General features: G+C 65.1%; 2 protein-coding genes across 3 annotated transcripts in view; one reads left to right on the top strand and one right to left on the bottom strand.

Moving 5' to 3' along the window:
- Positions 1 to 4,542: 4,542 nt before the first annotated feature.
- Positions 4,543 to 18,975, top strand: ZBTB7B (zinc finger and BTB domain containing 7B). 2 transcript variants are annotated; one of them, XM_032398717.1, is made up of 4 exons: positions 4,543 to 4,598; positions 4,757 to 4,857; positions 16,201 to 17,366; positions 17,705 to 18,975. In XM_032398717.1, exons 3-4 carry the CDS (start codon positions 16,207 to 16,209, stop codon positions 18,168 to 18,170), a joined length of 1,626 nt encoding a protein of 541 aa, XP_032254608.1. In that variant the 5' UTR covers positions 4,543 to 4,598; positions 4,757 to 4,857; positions 16,201 to 16,206; the 3' UTR covers positions 18,171 to 18,975. The 2 variants fall into 2 exon arrangements, with proteins under 2 accessions (XP_032254608.1, XP_032254609.1); XM_032398718.1 differs by having other exon boundaries at positions 4,545 to 4,581.
- Positions 18,976 to 19,951: 976 nt separating this feature from the next.
- Positions 19,952 to 20,631, bottom strand: part of DCST2 (DC-STAMP domain containing 2) — a 9,515-nt gene continuing 8,835 nt past the window's right edge. Inside the window, 1 exon segment of the mRNA XM_032398605.1 lies at positions 19,952 to 20,150. Within this exon segment, the coding sequence (XP_032254496.1) occupies positions 19,952 to 20,150 (199 nt within the window).

The following is a 20,631-nucleotide window of genomic DNA, read 5'->3' as shown; positions in this document are numbered from 1 at the left end:
AAGTGCTTGGAGACTGACACAAGTCCACCTCAGAAGTAGGCAGGGCAAGGGCAATCCTCTCACGCAAAGTTGAAGGAAATGGGCCCAGAGAGGTGAGAAGTGTCCCGTGCGAGGTCATGCCCACGGCACACTGCAGTGGGGTAGTCAGCCGGTGAACCCAGATTTTCCCATCTCAGATTCAGGGCTTCTCTGGACCAGCCAGCCCTCCTCTTCTGAAATGGTGCCTGGGAGGGGGGGCCAGGCAGGCTGAGCTGTGGAGAGGGCGACTGCCCCAAAGCTGCACCCACCTCTACCATTCCCACACCCACCTCAACTCAGCGGCTCTTATTCCTGCTTTCCCCAGCTCCTTTGGGGGGCCCAGCTATGTCTTTTTCACCTAAACCACCACAGGTCAGGAGATGGTTCCCTGGTCTACACCTCCCCACTCCTCTCCAAGGGAAAAAGAGATGCAGCAGCTTCCCGGCAAGGTTCTCTTCCCCGGTAGAGTAAGCTCAGGTTTGGAGTGTTCAAGCTACTTGCATAGGGTAGCAGAAGAGGGGAGCAGAGTGCCAAGATCAGGAGGGATGAGGAAGACCTTATTTACCCCTGGTCGCCCAGGGGCCCTCCAGTGGCCACAAGGGGTAGGGGAATGGGCGGAGTAAAACGGGGAAGGAGCCTCCGCGAAGCTGGAAGGGACCCCCAAATGCGACAGCACTGGGAGGAGCGGCCTGAGACCCAGGATTCCTTGCTGATTACATGGCTCTAAGACCCTCAATGGTGTGCGAAAGGCAGGTGGAGGACAGGGGTCCTCGCGAAGTGGTCTGGGAGCCTCGCGCACGAAACTGGGTATTTTAGTAATGATCTCAGTTGGGTCCTGTGTTTTCCCAGCAACACTCAGAAGCGGGCGGGAAGAGGGCTGTGGCTGTGGTTCCGACCGCGCCGGAGGACAGACCCCCAAGGCCACAAGCTCTGCCCTGCGTTCCTATTTGCATCTCGTTTGCATAGCATTTACCCTTCGAAAGGCAGAAGTCCCCAACCCCTTTCTCGGTTACTCCCAGCTGAAACTTTCTACTCCTGTCTCTGCCAGCCTCGGAGACGGGCCCGTTCTTCCGGCCACTCTCGGGCCCCTCTGGCCGCCGCCCCCCCGTACCTCGCGTCCTTCACCTGCCCGGGCTTCGCAGCAGCCCCCCGAACCCCGGGCACCGTCCGAGGAGCCGAGACACCTGCGCCGCCTGCTGGCTGGCGGGAGGGAGGGAGGCTGAGGGCACAGGGGTTCTGTTTCGCCTTCTCGGGGACGTGGAGTTTTGGAAAATGTTCCCCGAGCTTCCTGAGGCTAAATTTATCTTCCCCGGCCCTGGGGGGCGCAGAGATCCCGGAGCCGATTAGCGCTGAGGCGCAGCGGGCTCCCGCCCAGAGGCCCGGAATAGGCGCCGAGTTATAAATAGTGCGCCCGCAGGTGTGGGGGGAGCCGGCGGGAGGGGCAACCCTGGCAGCCACGGCCCCTTCAGGTGGGTTGGGCGGTCGCGGTGGGGGAGCCGGGGGGCGGCGGGCGGGGGGGGGGGGCTGCGGTCTGAGCGCCCCCAGCGGTTTCCTGGGCGGCGGGTTTTTCGAGGGAAGCGGAGGCAGCCCGGGTAAGGGGGGCGCGGGGAAGAGGTGGGCGCCCACGGCGGCAGACGCTCCGCTTCCAGCTCTGCAACCCCCCCAACCTTCCACAACAGGCCCCCAGACCCACTCACTCAGGACCCCGCCCACAGAGAGCCTTGCCTTTCTTCCGCCAGAAGCCCTCTCCCTCCACGCTCTGCAAGCATCTAAGTCTTCGGCAGCTGCCCCTGAGCGCACGTGGCCCAGCCAGTCCCGGCGCGGGGCTGTCACTCCGAGTCGCCGTCCCCAGCCCCAGGTACACGGTCCTCCCTAGGAGGGATTGACTCCCAGCGCGGGCTTCCATCCTCCTCCTTGGTCAAACACACCTCACTCTCAGGGTATTTACCCACCTCCTGCTACTTTCCCCTCAAAAGTAAGGTCTAGCCGGTGGCCTGAGATATATGTCTGAACGGGCGGATCTGGGATGCCCCGCTCCCCCCAGGAGGCCCCTGCAGGCCCCACACCTGCCCTCCAGACCCCAGTGCCAGTCCGGGCCTGGTGGCAGCGAGCCCCGGGGCCCAGCCGGGCTTCCGTGGGAGGGGGCACAGCCCCAGTCAGCGTTTCCTGGCTGCCGCAGTCTCAGTGGTTTGGCCCGGTAAGGGCCAGGAGTTGCAGGGGAGGCGGGAATTTCAAGCCGGGGTTCCCCCTCTGACTTCTGAGCCAGGAAGGAAGCTGTATGGACCAGAAGAAGAGAAACGTGGGTGGTGGTGGTCGGGAGTCACTGAGGAACAAACTGGAGGTTCCAGAACCGTCCAAACAGTGGAGAATGGCATTTCCGTGGCCTACAGATCCAGACTGGGTCTAGCGAGTCCGGAGGCGACCGTCGGAGAGGCGGGCCGGAGCGGGCCCGAGGCACCGGGCGCCTTTCACTTCTCTGTACCTAGGGGCTGTGCCCAGGCGCCCGCCCTCGGACTGCCTCTGGAGGCCCAGGCTCTCTCCCCGAGCACTTTCCCGCCCTCCTTTCCCTGGGCCATGCCCCCTCCTCCACGGAGCAGCCCCCTCTCCGTTTCACGGGTGCATCTGGCACCGCCGTCTAGCCCCTGGCACGACTCTTCCCCAGGCTAGCGCGACCCCGACGGCTGGAGAAGGAAGGGGAAAACCCTGGCCTGGACCCCACCGGCTCCGGGCCCTCAGCGACCAGACTGTCCGGCGGGGCCGAGAAGAAAACCCGGAGCAGTGACCGGCCTCGGGGCCCAAGGGGGACAGGGACGATAGGAAAACCCGGAGCGGATTCAGCGAGCGGGAGCGCCCCAGGCCTGCCGCTACCCCCTCCTTCCTACAGCCCCCCTAACTCTCCAGTGAGATAATGTCTGAGGTGGGGGGCTGTTTGGCTTGGCCTGGGCCCTCAGGGGCGCCTCACACTTTCCGCCCCTGGCTGGGGCGCAGGGCAGCGGCCCCGAGGCTGAGTCACGGCCGGAGAGGGAGGGAGGGAGGGACCGGGACTCCGCCCCTCCCCCTGCGCGGGGATCCCGGGTCAGCCCGGGTGAGGGCCAGGGCCCCCCTGGCGCCGCCCATTGTGGTCCAACAGGTTGAGCTGGTGTCCCGCGGAGCCACCTGCTGGAAAGGGAGGGAGGCCCCCTGCGGAGGGGGCTGAGGAGGAGAAAGCGAGTCGGCCCCGGTTCGGCCCGGCCGGCCGCGGGGAACGGAACCTGGCCCGCGGTAGCCGGATTTGATTCCGTTTTACACTCGTGGGAGGGGCTCTCCGGGGTACGTAGCGCTGCAGGCCCAGTTGGAGGCGTCCCCCACAGGCTACCTTCCTCACTTGTGGGGGCACTGAAGTACGTATCCTGCCTCACCCAAACCCACACGCACATCTGGAAACACCCAGGCTCCCCTGGCCACCTGGGTCTCCGGACAGACCCCTGTCCCGAGGTTCCCACCTTCGCAGAGACTCAGTTTCTCCACTTAGGGAACAGGCGGGATGGAGGCGGGGTGCAGGAGCGAGAGCGCACCTCCCCCTCCCCCTTCGCGGACCCGGCCCCTCCCCTCCGACAATGCCAAGGCCGCAGCGGGCACCGGCTGGAGCGCAGAGGCTGCTTGCCCAGGGCGCCGTTCCCTCCCCGCGGGGCGCCGTCTCGCGTGGGGAGGTACGCAGGGTGCCCGCAGCCTCCACTCCCCCGCTCCCTCAGAGTCGGGGTGGGGCGTAGGAGCTGGAGCTGATGGCCTGGTGGCTCCCCCTCCCCCTACCTCCCGGGACACTGACCTGATTATAGCCCCTCACGGGACCCCCCCCCTTCAATCCCTTAAGTCCCCGCCTCACCCCCACCTAGCCTATCTTTAACCTCTCATACCCTTCCCTCCCGAGGAGGTGACCGTACAAAAGCCCCTCATGGAGACTGAGAGCCCTTGATGGGGGCGCCGGGTTCCCGGGCCACTGCGGACACTGCCCCCTCCCCCTTTCCCTCCTCCAGGTTTCAGGCCAGCCCCTCGGCTCCGCCCCCTCCCTGGCGGAACGCGGGGCAGGACCCACTTGAGATGGGCGGGTGCGCAGGCCAATGGGCGGGCAGGGCGGTGGAGTGCAGGGGGCGGGGCGGAGCCGCAGCGAAGGGCTGGATGGGGTCGGGGGCGGAGCTCGAGTTAAGGTGGACTGGGAGAGATAGGGGCTAGAGGAGAAAGGGAGAGGGAGGGGGAGAGGGACCGCGGCAGGTGGAGGGAGAAGGAGACCGAAGGAAAGAAGGAGGGAAAAAGAGGAGGGTGGGAAAGGCTCGGAGAGCAAAGTAAAAGCTTGGAGGAAGGGAGCGAAAAGGGAGGGAGGGACCCATCTGCGCCCTGCAGGGACTGGCTGGACCGAGGGGTTGAAGTTTATATCCTTATTGGGCGGAGGGAGGGGGACCTGGGGGGGCGGGTGAAAAACCAGGAAGTGACAGAGGGTGTTGCTAAGGGTTGGGGGGGGAGTTTGGGGGGTGGCAGGGGGCGGGGGGAGGGAGGGGAGGGATGGGGGGAAAGCCAGCGGGAGGACAGGTGAGACAGCAGGACAGGTGAGGCGGGCCCTGAGGGGGGGGCGGGTGGGAGCCAGGTGAATGTACGGTTCTCGGCGGCCGAGGGGGGGGGCGGGCGGCAGGAGGAGGCCGAGGGCTGCGGAGGAGGAGCCCCCCAGCAGAGAGCGGCGAGCGACTGACCGCGGCCTTCTGACCAGGACCGGAGCAGGGCCCCAAGCCCCCGGGCCCGGCGGGGGACGCGCTTCTCTGCACACCCTGTGCTTCAGCAGTTCCGGCCAGCGGACCCAAAGGCGGAGAGGTGAGTGTACCCTACTTTTGTCTCCGGCTCGGGGTCCCCCAGACGCGAGACTACTGCAGTGTCCTTCGTCTGTCCTGTGAGTGGGACCCCCCCACGCACACACACACGCATGCAGACCGGACTCCCACCACTGCCCTTCCCTGTGCCTTCCCGGCACCCCGGGTCTTTGGAATTGATTTTAACTGCGAGGAGAGGTGGGCGGAGGGTCCCCAGAAACTTTCTCTGCACTTCTGGGATCAGACAGAGCGGCGGCTCCGGGATGGAGAGAGGGTGAGGCGGCGCCGAGCGCTCCCCCAGTCTCCTCCGTGACTTGCGGGGAGACCCCCGACCCGCCCGAGCTGAGGGAATGGAAACGCTGACGGACTCTAACTAGGACAAGGCGGCTCCCCCCCCGCGCCCCCTGGCGCGGTGGGCTGGACCCGGGCCAGTGGCACTGGGGGCGGGGGGGGTGCGCAGGAGGAGCCGCGGCTGGGGGGAAAGTTACCGGCTGGACTATTCGGTTTCCTGCGCCTCCGGAGCCGCGCTCCCTCTCCAGTAGTGGGGCTCGGCGACAACCTCCGAGCGACACCGAGCGACCCCTCAGTCCCAGTCCCTTCCTTCAGGCGCCCGTCCCGCCGCCACCCTTCCCGGGCCGGCTCGTGCCCCCAGAACCCGAGAGCGAGGGCGGGTGACCGGGAGGAGTTCTACCCCCACCCGTCCCCCCGCCGGCGCCCGCGCACCTGCCCCTCCACAGAGTGGGGGTCGCTACCGTGTAGTCGTGGAAGCTACTGGGAGCGCCGCTGGCAGAGGGCTGCCATTCAAAAGGGTGGGGGGCGCTGCTCTCCATTCCCAGCTTTCGCTCTCTCCTCCCACCCCACCCCAAGTAAGAGAGCGACGTGTCCCGGCCAGAGCGGGGGGGGGGGGGGGACGGGAGTGGGGGGGGCGGCGTGGGCAGCGGGTTGTGCCCGGACACGTGCCTGCCCAGGCGCCCCGGCCCTGCTGGTGTTTGGAGAGAGGGCGGGTCCCCTGCCCCCCGCCCCGCACAACCCCCACGTATCAAAGGGCGGCTGAGACGTGGTGAGACCTCGGGGCGCCCTGGGGGGGGGCGGGGAGCCTGGGTCCGGAGCAGGGGAGGGGCAGAGGCGCGGGTGCTAGCTGACCCACAGGAAACGAGCGCTGCTGACCTAGTTTGGGACACCGGAAGTGGGTGCCGAGGAGAGGGGGAGACCAGCAGGCTGTCCTGGCTTCCGGGCCAGGTGGAGGGCGTTCTTGAAGTGACCCCCGCCTGAACGCCTTGCAGACCCCTAGCTGCAGCTGAGAATGGGAGTGAGTCAGCGCAGCGATTCCCCTTCCCCCAGCCGAGTCCTGGAGGAGGGAGGCAGTTCATCGGGGGCTGGGGGAGCCAGACTGAGCGGGGAGGGGTTAAGCCAGGATGGGGACTGTCTGTTCCCCAGGGTGTATGTGTGTGTGGGGTGAGGCCTGGAGGATTATGGGGTTGCCTTCTGCCCCCCCACACACACACACCAACTGGTTTGGTCACCCCTGTACCTGCCTGGCACTGCTGGCCGAGCTGGCAGGGAGTGGGCATCAGGTTGGGAGGGGAGAGTGGGCACAAGGAGTGTTGTGCAGGGCTGGAGAGGGGCATATTTGTGACAGAGTTACTGCTCCTCAGCAGTGGTGACTGGGGAGAAGGACAGGGGGCTCCCCCTGGAGCAGCTGATGAAACAAGGAGAAATCTCTGTCAGTGCCTCCGGTCCGTGGCCCCCGGGCCCCCGGGCCCCCAGCTCCCCCGCTCCCCCCGCTCCCCCCGCTCCCCCAGCTCCCCAGCGAGCCTCCGTTACATGCTTGCTGCAAGCACGATGCAGCCTGCTGGAACCCCCAGACACTGTCCCCTCCCTTGGGTACCACACCCCCCAGCCTTAGCACAGGGGTCAGATAGGGGTCACTGTCACCCAAAAGGGGCTCTGGGGAAGGAAGAAGGCAGTGCCCACCGGGTTCAGGTGTCAGGGACAGAGGCCTGCTCTACTAGGGCACTCTCATCACTACGCAGCTCTGGCTGATATGGACCCCAGTGTCTGAGAGACAGGTGTTGACCTCTTCCCCCTTCCCCGTGGTGCCCCCTGGCACCCAGGGCCCCCAGCTCCTCCTTGGCCTAGTGCCCGCCCCGGGAGGGCGCGGCGGGCAGCGGGGGCTGGGCTAACAATGCACCATCGGGCCCTTTGTGTGCTTGCACTTGGCACCCTGGGGAAGGGTGGGGGAGGGGGCCCAGCGGGCATGGGGGGCGGAGCGCCTCTGGGGTGGGGACAGTGAAGGCTGGGGGAGAGAAGCAGAGAATGAAAGCAGGTGGGGAGGAAAGGGAAGTAGGTCAGATAGGGTGCTGGCCCCCCATTCCAAGCCAAGGCGGAGAGAACCAGCCCCTGATCCTCTGGCCTCCCAGATGGCACCACGCTGCCTGAGGCACTGCCTAGGACCAGTCATCTGGGGTCAGAAGTCACTGCCCAGGGGACTGCTCACATGGAGGAGGCCTGGCCTGGTACTGCCCCCTTCTTGGTGGCTGAGAGACCCAGTTCTGGTCCAAGGCCAAGGCCCTAAGATGGGTAGTAAATGGGCTCCAGGCAGGGCGCTGCCCTCTGATAGGAGCCTCTGGACCTGCGTCGGGGCTTCCTGCCCCTGGCCTGCTTGGTTCCGTGACCTTCTGAGAGTTAAGACTGCCCTGCCACCAGGCCTTGGGGCCTATGGCTGTTTTGGCCTAGGGCTGAAGAGGAGAGTGGGGATAGGAAGGTGGGGACAGGAGACGGATAGGACCCTGGCATGGGGTGTGCCCGCTCTAGCCTGTTCCCCCCTCCTTCTGCTGAGTAAACTCGTGAGTAAACTTGACGTTTTGCCCGGACAGTTTGAAGTTGCCTTGCTGCCCCCCCACCCCCAGTCCTGCCAACACACAAGCGGCCAAACGCCAAGGCGGGCCTGGGGGACTGGGGGGAAGGGGTTAGAGCTACTGTTGTCCACTTTCAAGGGCTTTGGAGGGGCAAGGAAGGCCCCCCCACCCCCCACCCAGCAACACTCCGGTCTTGGCAAGAGTCTTAGCTGGGGCCTGTAAAAATCTGTCTCAGAGCCTTGGGGAGCCCAGGGAGAGTGGCCTCGAAACAGAGCCTCTGCCGCTTCTGACCTCCACCCCCACTAAGGAAAAGCACCCAGCTGCCATCTGGCCCCCTGAGTTGCCACCTCTAATGTTCACAGGCCGCCTGGCCCAGAGGAAAACCTTTAGCAAATTCCACAGGGAGACCGAAGAGGGCTGCCCTCTTCACTGCGCCCTTTAGTTGAGGCAGCCTTGGCGACATAGCCCCCTCTTCACTGAGGCCCCCCAGGCCCCCCCAGCCCCCCCAAGCCCCCCCACTCCCCGCCCCCCCGCTGCCATGGGAGGTAGCATCCTCATTTGCCAGCACAGTTCCTTGAACTCCCAGCTGGGCCTAACCCCGTGCATACCTCCCTGCACCACAGTCCCCATCAGGCCTGGCCCTGACCTCCCCCGGCCTCCTCCTCTGCCCGCTAGCATCCCAGGACCAAGTCAGCCTTCAGAGTTCTCCAGCCAGCAGATACCTGTGCCGGATCCAGGGCTGGAGGGTGCCCCAGGCAAAAGAGGGCTTGTGGCAGGCAAATGGAGCCCGTGGCCCCAACAACACACCAGTTTGCTACCAGTTGGCATCCCTAATTCCTCTTATGCCTTCCCAGTCCCTGCCAGGCTTCGGTGTGAGGCTCCACCAGGCCTTTGCTTTCGACCTCATGTCTCTGGCTTCAGTTTCCTTCCTGTTTCCACCCCCCCCCCAACTCCTCCCCACCCATATGCCCCTTTCAACAGACATCCTCTCCTCCTTCCTTCCTCCTTTCCTCCCCTTTGCCTGGGAGAAGGGGTCCTCTTCCCCTCCACCATGGACCTCCTAGCTTTTTACCTCTTCTAGAAAGGAGACTTGGGACCAAACCTTCTGCTCTGCCCTCCCCACCCCATCAGCAAGGCTCTGGGGAAGAGAACACAGGACTTCTCTTGAGAACTACAACTCCCAAGGTACATGCAGAGCAGTTGTGGTGCATACTGGGAGTTGTAGTCCTTGTGCTCTCAATTTGGTGAAGTCTGGAAGCGTTGCTAGATGGGAGTAAAAGCCAGGATTGGGATGAATTGGAACGTGGGTACCCTCTGCATCCCCCCCACCGCCCTCGCCGTGTTCTCTCCACCCTGTGCCCACGTGATACCATGTACCCATGATTAACCTCCCTCTCCTCTGCTGGGACATGCTACCATGCTTACCTTAGAGCCCCACCCAAGAGATGCCCCCACCCTGCCCTGCTGCCCCTGGCAGGGATAGAATGGAGGGGCCCCATGAACCCCTTCCCTGCCCCCTGCCCTCCAGGTTGGTTCCCTTTATGGGGATCAAAGGGCAGAGAGCAGCCCCACCCCACTCCCTTGCAGGCTGCGGGCACCAGGACTCTCAGGAATTGCGGGGACTTTGGTGCCCAAGCAAATGCTTAGGCAGAGGGAATGCTGGGAGGCTGGCACCCACCTTGGGGAACGGATCTTTCAGTAAGTGCTCACTGGGCTGTCCGGGTAGGCCCTGACTTGTGCGCTGCCTCTTGAGGAGACGGCTCGAGAACAGGGTCTTGGGCCTTGTCTGTAGGACCGAGGGGAGTGAACCCGCCTGACTGGCACCAAAAGGCAGGGGGGTGACCCTCCCCCACCCCGGGCCCACAGTTGGCATGGGGCGCTGGGAGCAGGGGGGTAGGAGGGAGAGGAGGGCAGGACTGCCAGCATCCTGGTGGGTAGGTGCCAACCGGGCCGGGAGCTGGTGAGGGGCAGCAGGCCAGCGGCGTGGAGCCAGCAGCTGTTGGGGGGAAAGGGGAGGGGATGTTTTAGGGGGCATTTCAGTGGTCCTCCCCAACCCAGGAGGACTTGGATTGGCCGAGTGTCTAGGGAACATTAGGGCACCCCTTGTTCCAGGAATAAGGGACCCTCGGAGTTGTTTAAGTGCAACCGTGTGGCCCACCCATCTTTGGGCTCAGAGCCCTCCTGAGTTGCCCCTCGGGCCCAGGCGGGTCCCACCCAACCGGCCAGGGTGGCGGTGGCTTGCGCAAGGGGTGGGGCTCGGCGCTTCCCAGCAGATGCCCCCTCCTGGCTCCTTCCTCTTTCGGTGCCCACAGCTCCCCCCATCTGTCCACCCCCCTCAGGCCAGCTCCGTCCCCCTGATCCCCCTGGCCATTGGGGGCTGGCACAAGGGCTGCCCCCTGGCCTGGTTGGCAGGGGCTGGCGCCTGGGCAAGGAACTGTGGTATGTGAGTGGGTTTGGGGTGAGGCATGGGGAGGGCGGGGTGCTGCCTTGCCCAGCCCCTGAGGGCCCCAGCCCAGTACAGGGTGGGGAGAATTCGGTCAGCTCCCAGGGGTCCGAGGGGCCCACTGGGGTCTGGAGGGCCTCCCTGTGGCCCCCTGTGGTGCCACATGCCCTGAGGGGCTGGGACCTGGGCACCTGTCAGCCCTGGGCACTGTCTGTCCAGGGTTTCCCCTCCTCCCTCTTCTGGCCACTGCCGCCTCCTGTCCCCTCCCCTCCCTTCTTCCTTCTCCTGGTCCCACCTCCAGCAGCCTCTCCCGAGGCTCCTCCTCACCTCTGTCCTCCTGGACTGTCCCAGCTCCTACCTTGCCTACACTCACCTTTTTCCCCTTTCAGGACTGAGTGAGGACGGGCGGGGGTGGGTACAGCTGGGGCTTCGGGCACCACAGGCAGAGACTTTAGGCCCTCTCCCACGCTGCCAGCCTCTGGTAACCCCTCCCTCCAAGCTGGGGGGAGGGGGGACAGCACCCAGAGGGTTAAGGCTGCAGGGGGGAGGGGCTGGGCCAGGTCGTGGGCGGCCCCTTTGAAGGAGGGAGCTGGAGCGGGGAACAGCCACCCCACCTCCCCCCCCCCCAGCCCAGCCCTCCCCCACCCCTTCCAACCTGCTCCCCCCAGGGGCCAAGAGGAGTTGCCGGCGAGGCCCCTCAGCGTTCAGGTGAGTAGGCTCTGCTCTGGCTTGGGAGATTAGGCCCCAGGGGAGGCTTGGAGGCCTAGAATTGGCCAAGGGTCAGAGAGGGACTGAAAAACAGGCTAGGAAGAGGGTGTCCAAACTTCCCCGGGAAGGTTGAGGGAGCTGAGGGTCCGAGGAGCTGGAGTGCCGGGAAGCTTCAGCACTCAGGGGCCCCGGGAGGACAGGGGCGCAGAAGGGGCCTATAGGAGCCGAAGGATTGCTGGGCCAGGACAGGAGGTTAGACAGGCTGGCAGGGAGCCGGGCTCCGGGGATCGGGCTGGGGTGTCCTCTGGGGCTGGGGGGCTCAGGTTTCTGCCCGCGGCTTGGCGGGTGTGGGGTTACCAGCCGGCTCGGTTACCCAGCCCGAGACGCTAGGCTGGGGGGAGGGGGTGGGCACAGGGCAGACCCTGGCACCTTGTGCCGTCTCCTCAGGCCCTAAGGGGAGCTGGCATTGCCCAGGCAGATCCCACTGGGAACCCTGATGGCCGGGGTCTGTCCAGGTGCACAGTTGCCTGGCCCAGGGTGGGTACCCTCTGGGGAAAGCCCAGCAGCTCCAGGGCTGGAAATTCTGACGGGCAGAGAGGCCTAGGTTGTCCTCCCCTCCCCACCCCACATCCGCTGTCTCCGCACCAGCCCCCCCCCCCACCGCCACCCATCCTCCCCAACTGGCCCCCAGATTTCGATCCTGTGCTTCTTCCAGAAGCGTGGCATGGGTGCCCTGAATGTGGCCATCCCATGGCAAGACCAGGCCTTGGAAGGCAGGCCTGGCTCCTCGATTTGATTCCTCGGGCCCCTCTCTCTACCCGCCAGCCTGGGGAGAAGAGAATGGATGCTGGGAGCAGGGTGGAATGGAGGAAGCGGGAGAGCCTGGAGTGGAGACCTGAGGGAAGAGAAAGGAGAGGGCGAGGCGGCACCTGGGGGCCAAGGGCCACGGATGCCTAGGGCGGACAAGGCAGGAGGCTGGCCAAGGCTGAAGGAAGAAAAGCAAAAGGTGCTTTTTTGCGGAGAGGGCACAGGGTGGGCCAAGCAAGGGGACGGGAAGAGGAGGCCAAGGATGGGGGCCAGGAGTGGAGAGTGGCTGCTGGGCAGGGGTCCCCAAAGGTGAAGGAGGAAGGCTGGGGAAGGGAGTTGCCCCCCTTACCTCCTCTGCCATCTTCCCTCACACCCCCCAGTGCAGCCTGCGGTGGGGGGGAGAGTGCCGGGGGCTAGGGCGGGTGTCAGGGACAGAGAATGTGGAGCGGCACTAAGATCTCCCTCATTTCAGGGAGCACCAGGAATTGGGGATTTTGAGGGAGGAGAGGCTTAACCCCCACAGCACCGGGAAGCAGCCAACTCCCCTGGCCTCCTTCCCCCTTCGTGGCTTGCGGTCTCCCTTCCCCGCCTGGCCCCCAGGAAGTGTGAGTGCTGGGGGTGGTGAGGTTAGGAGGGGGGGAAGCGGCATGTGGGGGATGGGCAGGGCACGCACTCGCTCTGAGGGGCTGGGGTGCGGACCCAGGAGCTCAGAACATGCCAGGGCATCCCTTGGCTGGGGGCCTCGCCTTCTAAGCTGATACCATCCTCCAGGGGACTTCCTCAGCCCCGCATCCTGCCTTCCCAACTGGGCAGTCCAGCTGACTCCAGTGCCTGGGCTCCAGAGGCCCTGGGAAGGGTAGGAGAAATTGGGGAGCTAAGATTCCTGGGTCCCTGAGGACTTTGGACCCACTGTCCGACTTCCCCACCCCCCTGGTCCAGCCACAGGCCAAAGCCCTGGCTGCGTGCAAACTTAGTTCCAAAAAAACAGGAAGAGAACCTGAGGCTGGAGTTGGGGTGGGGGTGGGGGGCAGAAAGGAGAAAGAAGTAAGGGAGGGTGGTCAGCCAAAGTGGGGGGTGGGCACTGGGAAGTGCCCCAGGCCTCCATCGCCGTGGAGGAGGATGTCATAGGGACATCCGAGCGGCTGCACCTGGAGAAGCCTTTGGTGTGTGTGGGGGGGTGTCTCTGTGACTGTGTCTCAGCCCCATATCTATTTTCTCGGCCGCTAATCCTGGTTCCGCCCGCTGCCCCCCACACTAAGCCTCACTCCCCTAATCCCCAGGGTGTGGGGAAGGGGGGCCAGCTTCACTCATCTGCCCCTTGGGGGCCCATGACCCTGCTGCATCCCTGTGTCATGGCCCCGGCGCCCCCAGCCCTGCTCTGGACACGGCCTGCGGTCAGCACCTGGAAAGACTTCAGGCTCCTTTTCCCTTCCAAGTCAGGGCCAGTGTTCTCCACCTTTTGGTTCTTGGTGGTGGACACACCCCGGCAGGTGCCCTAGGGCACTGAGGGGTTAGGGGATAGGGGCTCCTACCTTTGCCCCCCTCCTACCTTTCTCGCCCCAGAGTCTTCCCCCCACCAAAGATGGGGCAGGCTTGACTCAGGGCCCAGTTTCAAGAGAGCTGCCCACCTGCTTGGCCGGTCTAGCAGGCCTGACAGTGAGGGGAGCCTGGGGGGGTGGCGGGAAAGGGGGAGCGATGGGGCGGGGCCCCCAGTTCTTCCCCCTACCAGGCAAACAGACCAAACAGACCTTGCCTGGTTCCCTGGCACAGCTGCCCCCCCAAACACCACACACACCCATGCCCACAAGGCCTTAGCAAGAGGGGGCATGCCAGGCTGGGTGGGGATGGGCCGCCCTCATGGGGCGTCAGGGGGCTGGGCTCTTTGGGATGCAGATGTGGGAAGGGTGCCCAAGGTGGGGTGGGCATCCTGGCACTGGTGCCCCACCCCCCTGGATGATGGGGCTAGGAGTGCCCCCTTAGCCTGGTTGGCACCAGCATCGTTCCATGTGGCACCTAAGTTGGCATGGGTGCCAGAGGCCTGAGTAAGGGCTGGGGGAGTTTTCCAGAAGCTAGAGAACCTTAAGAACACCTCCCCTTCCTACGTGTGTCCTCTGCCTCTCCCCTCCTTCGTTGCTACCTCGTGGCCATGGGCATTGGAGTTGGGCCTAAGGGGTTAAACACCCACCCTTGCCCAAGCGCCCTGTGTGTGAGTTGCGTGGTGAACCAGCCTGAGCCTGTGACCTGACAGCAGGGTCAGCCAATCAGCACCCTGCCACGCCAAGTTGCCGCGGAGACCGGCCCTGGGGTGGGAGAAAGAAGGCGGGCTTAGCAGCAGGAATGGGTGGGGTGGGGAGGGAAGGAGGGAGAGGGATGGGGCAAGCCACGTGCCTGCGGGTGCCCAGCTCCAGGCCAATGGACAGCGAGGACAGCCCCACCCATCCCCCTCAGGAGGGACAGGATCTGCCTGGGCCCAGGAGGGTGCCCACTGCTGCCGCTGCCCACCCGCTTTCTGTTTGTTCCTAAGTCCTGGGGCCATTTGCCACTTGCTCTGTTTGTCAAGTGCGGGCAGGAGAACCAAAGGGAACTGGGATTGCTCCCAGGCGGGGAAGCGATATGGGGACTCCAGGTGGGAGCAGGGGGCTTGCTGAGGGCATCTGGCTGTCTGTCCAGGAAAGGGGAGACACGTGGGTGCTGCTTCCGGAGGGCGCCCATGCAGGAGTCCCGGCGTCACAGTGAAGGTGACAGGCTGGGAGGCAGGCGGAGACAATGCAGTTCTTGTGTTCTAAAGGGGAAATCTGTGGCCCTTGACTCCCCCAGCTCCCTGAAAAAACCTTTTCCCTCAATGTCTGCGGACTGAGCGGCTGTTGGGAGTAGTGAAGAAGACACTGACCTGGGTCAGCGGGACCCGCCCTAAGAACCATGTAGGTCAGCCTTTAATATTACAGAGGAGGAAACCGGCCTCCTGGGGAAAGGAAGTGACTGATCCAAGGTCATGTAGCTAGTAGTAACCTGACTCTTTGGGGTGATTTGAGGGAGGGAGACCCAAGCAGTTTCCCAGCAGAGGCCATTTGTGTAGTGGAATCTGCCCCTGGGCGAGGCCTTGTTTCTCCCTCCCAAGGCCAGAATGTTTATTGGGCCCCCACACGTGGTCTCATGTACCCGTCACCGCAAGCCTACAAGCCTACAGGTCCAGTGGAATGATCCCGTACCATAGACTAGGAAGGAGGCTCAGAGACCAGCTCATGGGTTTCAAGTCACCGAGCTAGTCAGCCACAGAGGGAGGGTTCAGACTCAAGCCTGGCTGACTCCAGAGCCCTGCTCTTTCCAGGCCCCAACTCTGTCTCCACTCGCTTCAGACCCACACACCCAATGTCAGGGCCGGAGGGCTGAGCTCTTGGGACCCCTACTCCCACCCACTCCTTGTACAGCTGAGGAAAAGGATGCACAGACAGAAGGGACTGGCCCAAGGTCATCCAGCAAGCTAGCAGCAGACCCAGGACTCAAGCAGCCCTCCCCACGTCCAGGCCAGGCCCACCTACCGCCCTCCTGCCCCTCCACCAGCCTTGGGGGTGCTGCAGCTTCTGCCTTGGAGGGGAGAGCACAGCGGGTACAAGACAACCTGCTGGAGAGGGGCCCTCGCCCGACTGGCCACGAATAGGGAGGGAGAGGTGCTGGTGGTAGCTGCAGTGGGAGGGGTGGGATTGCGACTTGGCCTCTATTGGCAGTGGGGGGAGGGGGCGGGGACGGGACGATGCTTATCTGTGCGGGGCAGGAAGCACCCGAGCCAGCCCACGACACCCCAGCAAAGGGTGGCTGCTCCTTGGCCCCCTGGGGGAGGGGAGGATGTGGGGGGAGGGATGCTGGGAGCTGTGTTTCCCTTTTGGCCTGGGGGTGGTGGAATCTAAAAGGGGAGATGAACTTTTAGTAGGTGGGGGAGGGGAGGAGCAGGAGGGTGAAGGTGAAGGTGCTGCGAAGCTGCCTGGTGAGTTTGCATCGCCTTTTACAGAGCACCAAGCCCTTTGTGCGGGTAGCTTGGGTTAAAGCTCCAGGCCCGGAGCATGCCTTGGTCCAGTGTAATCCCAACCCTGTCCTTGGCCTCTCTAGCTGTGGGGAGGCTCCGTCGGAGGCTGTCACCCCAGTTCTCAGATGATTGAGCCCTGAGTCCTTCGTGAAGCCTGGGCCAGGACCCCAGCATCCCTCCCAAGGCATGGGGAGTGGGGCGGGCGAAGCGGGCGGGCCTCCAGCGAAGGCTCAGCAAGTCGCTGCTCCAGAGGCAGGCGGGACTGTGCAGAGCAGGTGGGAACGTGACCGTGGGCCCACGGCCTGGGTTTGAACGCCATTCTGCACCTCACTTGCAAAGTCGCTGCCCCTGTCTGTGAGATGGCTGCTAATCAGTCCTTCAGAAGGTTCTGGAAGATCACCTGGGTGTAAAGCACTTAGGAGAGTCTCCCCGGTCAGGAAGTGTGGGCCGATGCCCGCGCCCCGCACAGAGCTGAGCGCCCTTCACCTGTCCCTCTTCTCCACCCCGCAGGAGAAGATGGGGAGCCCTGAGGACGACCTCATCGGGATCCCATTCCCAGACCACAGCAGTGAGCTCCTGAGCTGCCTCAATGAGCAGCGGCAGCTGGGCCACCTCTGCGACCTCACCATCCGGACGCAGGGCCTCGAGTACCGCACCCACCGGGCGGTGCTGGCCGCCTGCAGCCACTACTTCAAGAAGCTCTTCACCGAGGGGGGCGGCGGGGCGCTGGTGGGGGCGGGGGGCGGCGGGGCGGCCGCGGGGGGCGGCGGCGTGTGCGAGCTGGACTTCGTGGGGCCCGAGGCGCTGGGCGCGCTGCTGGAGTTCGCCTACACGGCCACGCTGACCACCAGCAGCGCCAACATGCCCGCCGTGCTGCAGGCCGCGCGACTGCTGGAGATCCCGTGCGTCATCGCCGCCTGCATGGAGATCCTGCAGGGCAGCGGCCTCGAGGCTCCCAGCCCCGACGAGGACGACTGTGAGCGAGCCCGCCAGTACCTGGAGGCCTTCGCCACGGCCACGGCCACGGCCTCGGCCTCCGGGGTTCCCAACGGAGAAGACAGCCCGCCCCCGGGCCCCCTCCCGCCCCCGCCCCCGCCGCCCCCTCGGCCGGTCGCCCGCCGCAGCCGCAAGCCCCGAAAAGCTTTCCTGCAGACCAAGGGGACCCGGGCGAACCACTTAGTGCCCGAGGCGCCCACGGTGCCTGCCCATCCCTTGACCTACGAGGAGGAGGAGGTGGCGGCCAGAGTGGGCAGCGGAGCGGGCAGCGGGCTGGGGGACAGCTACAGCCCTCCAGCGGGGACTGCTTCACCCCCCGAGGGGCCCCTGACTTACGAGCCCTACGAGGGTGAGGAAGAAGAAGAGGAGCTGGTGTACCCTTCTGCCTACGGGATGGCGCAGGGAGGTGGGCCCCCACTGTCCCCAGAGGAGCTGGGCTCAGACGAGGACGCCATTGATCCCGACCTGATGGCCTACCTGAGTTCGCTGCACCAGGATGCCCTGGCACCAGGCCTGGACGGCCAGGACAAGCTGGTGCGCAAGCGCCGCTCCCAGATGCCCCAGGAGTGCCCGGTCTGCCACAAGATCATCCACGGGGCAGGCAAACTGCCACGCCACATGAGGACCCACACGGGTGAGAAGCCCTTCGCCTGTGAAGTCTGCGGAGTCCGCTTCACCCGGTGAGTGGGGGGGGGCAGGGGGGGAAGGGACCCAGAAGGGGCCAGGCCGGTGGGGAGGGAGGCAGGTGGTCCTGGAAGAACTGAGGCTGTGGAGGTTCCCAGAGACACCAAAATTGGGAGGCCCGGGAGAAAGAAAGGCGAGGGAGGTGGGTTTGGCGCAGGAAAGCTTTGGTGTTGGAGGGGGCTGTGTTGGAGGCTGGGCCCACCTAAGCGGGGGAAGTCCACGAGGGCTGGGAGCCTGGCGGGGGGCGGGGGGCGGTCGTGGGGTGGTGGTCCCGGGGGGAGTGGGGCGGCCCCGGGCCTGACGGGCTCCTGTGCCCCACTCCCTGCGCGGCCAGGAACGACAAGCTGAAGATCCACATGCGGAAGCACACAGGAGAGCGCCCCTACTCGTGCCCGCACTGCCCAGCCCGCTTCCTGCACAGCTACGACCTCAAGAACCACATGCACCTGCACACGGGGGACCGGCCCTACGAGTGCCACCTGTGCCACAAGGCTTTCGCCAAGGAGGACCACCTGCAGCGCCACCTCAAGGGCCAGAACTGCCTGGAGGTGCGCACCCGGCGGCGCCGCAAGGACGATGCACCACCCCACTACCCGCCGCCCTCTGCCGCCACCCCGTCCCCTGCTGGCCTCGACCTCTCCAACGGCCACTTGGACACCTTCCGCCTCTCTCTGGCTCGATTCTGGGAGCAGTCAGCCCCTACTGGGCCCCCGGTGTCCACCCTGGGGCCCCCTGATGACGACGAGGAGGAGGGAGCGCCCAGGACGCCTCAGGCCGAGGGTGCCATGGAGTCCTCTTAAAGAGGCCGAGGGGCCGGGCTGGAGCGGCGCGAGGCCGGGCGCCCACGCCAAGCGGTGGGAGTCCGCGGGACAGGCAGAGCTGGGGTCAGGGCGCTGGGCCTCCCTGGCTTCAGCAGTCCGCCCCCTCCCCCCAGAGCCCTCATTCCAGTTCCAAGCTGAGAAGGTTTGGGGTTCGAGGCTCCCCAGATTGGGGTGATCTCCCAAGGAGTGATACATGATAGTATGTCTCTATTTACAGCTCTGTTTGTTGTAACGGTGGGGTCCCTGTCCCCGGCTGCTCCTGGGGAGTAGAAGCAATAATGTATTTCTGATTTGTGGGGTCCCTCTTCGGCTATGCGGGTTTCTAGGGGGTGAGGGGCTTGGGACCAAAGCCTCGCCCCGCCCCCATGCCCCCAGGGGTTTGGCTGTGTCCGGGGGTGAAGGACAGCCCCTCCCTTCCCTTCCGAGACCCCTCCTTCCTGCTTTCTGTTCCCTTTTCCTGGCAGTGAATTATGCAAAGGGGGGCGGCAAAGGAAGGGTAGGTGGGGGAGAGCGAGGTAGAAGCTGGAAAGCCTGGGGGACTGGGCCTGCTGGAAGGAGCCATCCTCGCGCACCCCCACCCCCACCCCACCCCCCCCCCGCCAGGCTCCGAGCGCTGAGTCACGGGGTCCTGGAGGAGAAGGGGGCGGGGTGGCCGGAGTGGCTCGCCCGCCCCTGGGGGCAGCGGGAGGGGCCCGCTCCGCTCGGCTCTCCGCCCCGGCCCTGCCCTCCCCTCCCGCGTCCCCGGGCAGGGAATGTCTTGTTCCCGCCGCTCCCTCCCCGGGGCCAGAGGGCAGGGCGGGCCGGGTGGCTCCTACCCTCCTCTCCTCCTCCCGCCCAGGTGCGAGCCGGAGCCGCCGCGGGGCCGCCCCTGACTCGGGCCGCCCCTGACTCACGCCGCCCCCGGGCTGGCGCGGCGCGGGCTGGGGGACGGGGTGAGGGGCTGCGGGCCCGCGGAGCGCGCGGGCGGGCGCCCCCTGGCGGCCGCTCCAGCGAGCCGCGGGCGCCGGGGCAGCGAGCGCTCCACGGGGAAAGCGCGGAAGGGGCGGGGAGATGGGGGGGGTCCCTTGCCGGCCGGGCCGTCCGTTGGGTCGCGGAGAGTAATCCCCTCGCTCTTCCTTTAGGATTGAGTCCACCCCGGTTCTGTACATAGCCTCTTCTGTTGGTCTTGTTGAAATCTAGTTTCAGATTTTTAACTACCCAATTCTGCTGGGGGTGGGGGTATCTGCCCCCCTCCCTCGCTGGGTGCTGGCCCCCCCCGTTGCGGCCTGGGCTCTGCCTTGCACTATTTCCCCTCCCTGGCCTGGCGGCCCCTCCCCCTCCTTAAAAGGGGCAGGTTAAGGGGCCCGGTGCTCTCCCTTCCTCCCGTGCGCCCTCATGCCCATTTGCACAGCTGCCCAGGTACCCCCAATAGTGAGGGGGGTGTCACAGGGAGGGGGTAGCGGGACCAGTCCCTGTATCTATTTAAAAAGTAATGATGTAATATATTGGGGTTGGGGGAGGTCGGGTTGCCCTGGGCCTCATCTTAGCATTTCAGGTGATGGGGGAGCTCAGGGCTGGGGAGACCTGGGGCCTAGCCCCAGAGAGTGAGGACAATGTGACCTCCCCCCTCCCCCCTTGCGGCTTCTCCACTCAGTGCCTTAGGGGGGGAGGCAATGCCCCCCTCTCCTCTTCCCCTCCTCTTCCCCTGCCCCCACCTTGGGTGTAAGCGACAGGAAGAAATAATAATTTAAGATTCACACTTGTGTCTGCCTTTGGTTCCTTTATTTTGGGGGTAGGTGGGAGGGATCAGGAGAGGGAGAGAAGAGACAGAGGCTGGGCTTCTGAAGCTGGAAGGGGACTGCTTTGGGGGCAGAGGATTCTTGAGGCCAAGGTGTGGTAGGAATCCTGAAAGACTGGGCCTCAGGTAGGGGCTGCTACCTGTGTGTCCTCTGCCGAGGCCCCTTCTCCTCATCCAGGTCACTAGTGAGGAGAGCAAGGGAGTGGCACGGTCCGCGGGGCTGTTTGCACAGGTGCATTCCTGCCCTGTCCAGATTTACCAACCTCCTCTGCTCCCGCGGCCCCACGGCATGCCAGCTCAGTGGCTGGAGAGCCCCCAGTTTTAGGCTCATGCTGAGGGACCAGTGGGCGGTCACTTGCCCAAGGTCACATGGCTGGTAAGGGCAGAACCATGGTATACCTACCAGCTCAGGGGTCAAGCCTCCCCCAACCCCACGACCCTGCTTTAATTTCAGTGAGCCCTCAGGAACCTCTGAAAATAAAGCTTCACTTCCCCTCCGACCCCTCAGCTCATCGCTCCCCCACCACCCCATTCACACCAGCATGTGCCCTCCACTCATCCCTCCCCCCCCGCCCCATTCACACCAGCATGTGCCCTCAGCTCATCGCTCCCCCCACCGCCCCATTCACACCAGCATGTGCCCTCCGCTCATCCCTCCCCCCG

The sequence above is a fragment of the Phoca vitulina genome, unplaced genomic scaffold (genome assembly GCF_004348235.1).
Source record: "Phoca vitulina isolate PV1807 unplaced genomic scaffold, GSC_HSeal_1.0 scaffold118, whole genome shotgun sequence".
In the NCBI taxonomy this organism is placed as follows: domain Eukaryota; kingdom Metazoa; phylum Chordata; class Mammalia; order Carnivora; family Phocidae; genus Phoca; species Phoca vitulina.
Note: the sequence above shows the minus strand (reverse complement) of the source record. Positions and strands in the feature narration are given on the sequence as shown.

What these genes read in the sequence shown, in the direction of transcription:
- ZBTB7B (XM_032398717.1), top strand. Translation starts at nt 16,207, where the DNA reads ATGGGGAGCCCTGAGGACGACCTCATCGGGATCCCATTCCCAGACCAC. An exon ending in TGCGGAGTCCGCTTCACCCG is followed by an intron (nt 17,367 to 17,704) that starts GTGAGTGGGGGG and finishes CTGCGCGGCCAG; the next exon opens with GAACGACAAGCTGAAGATCC.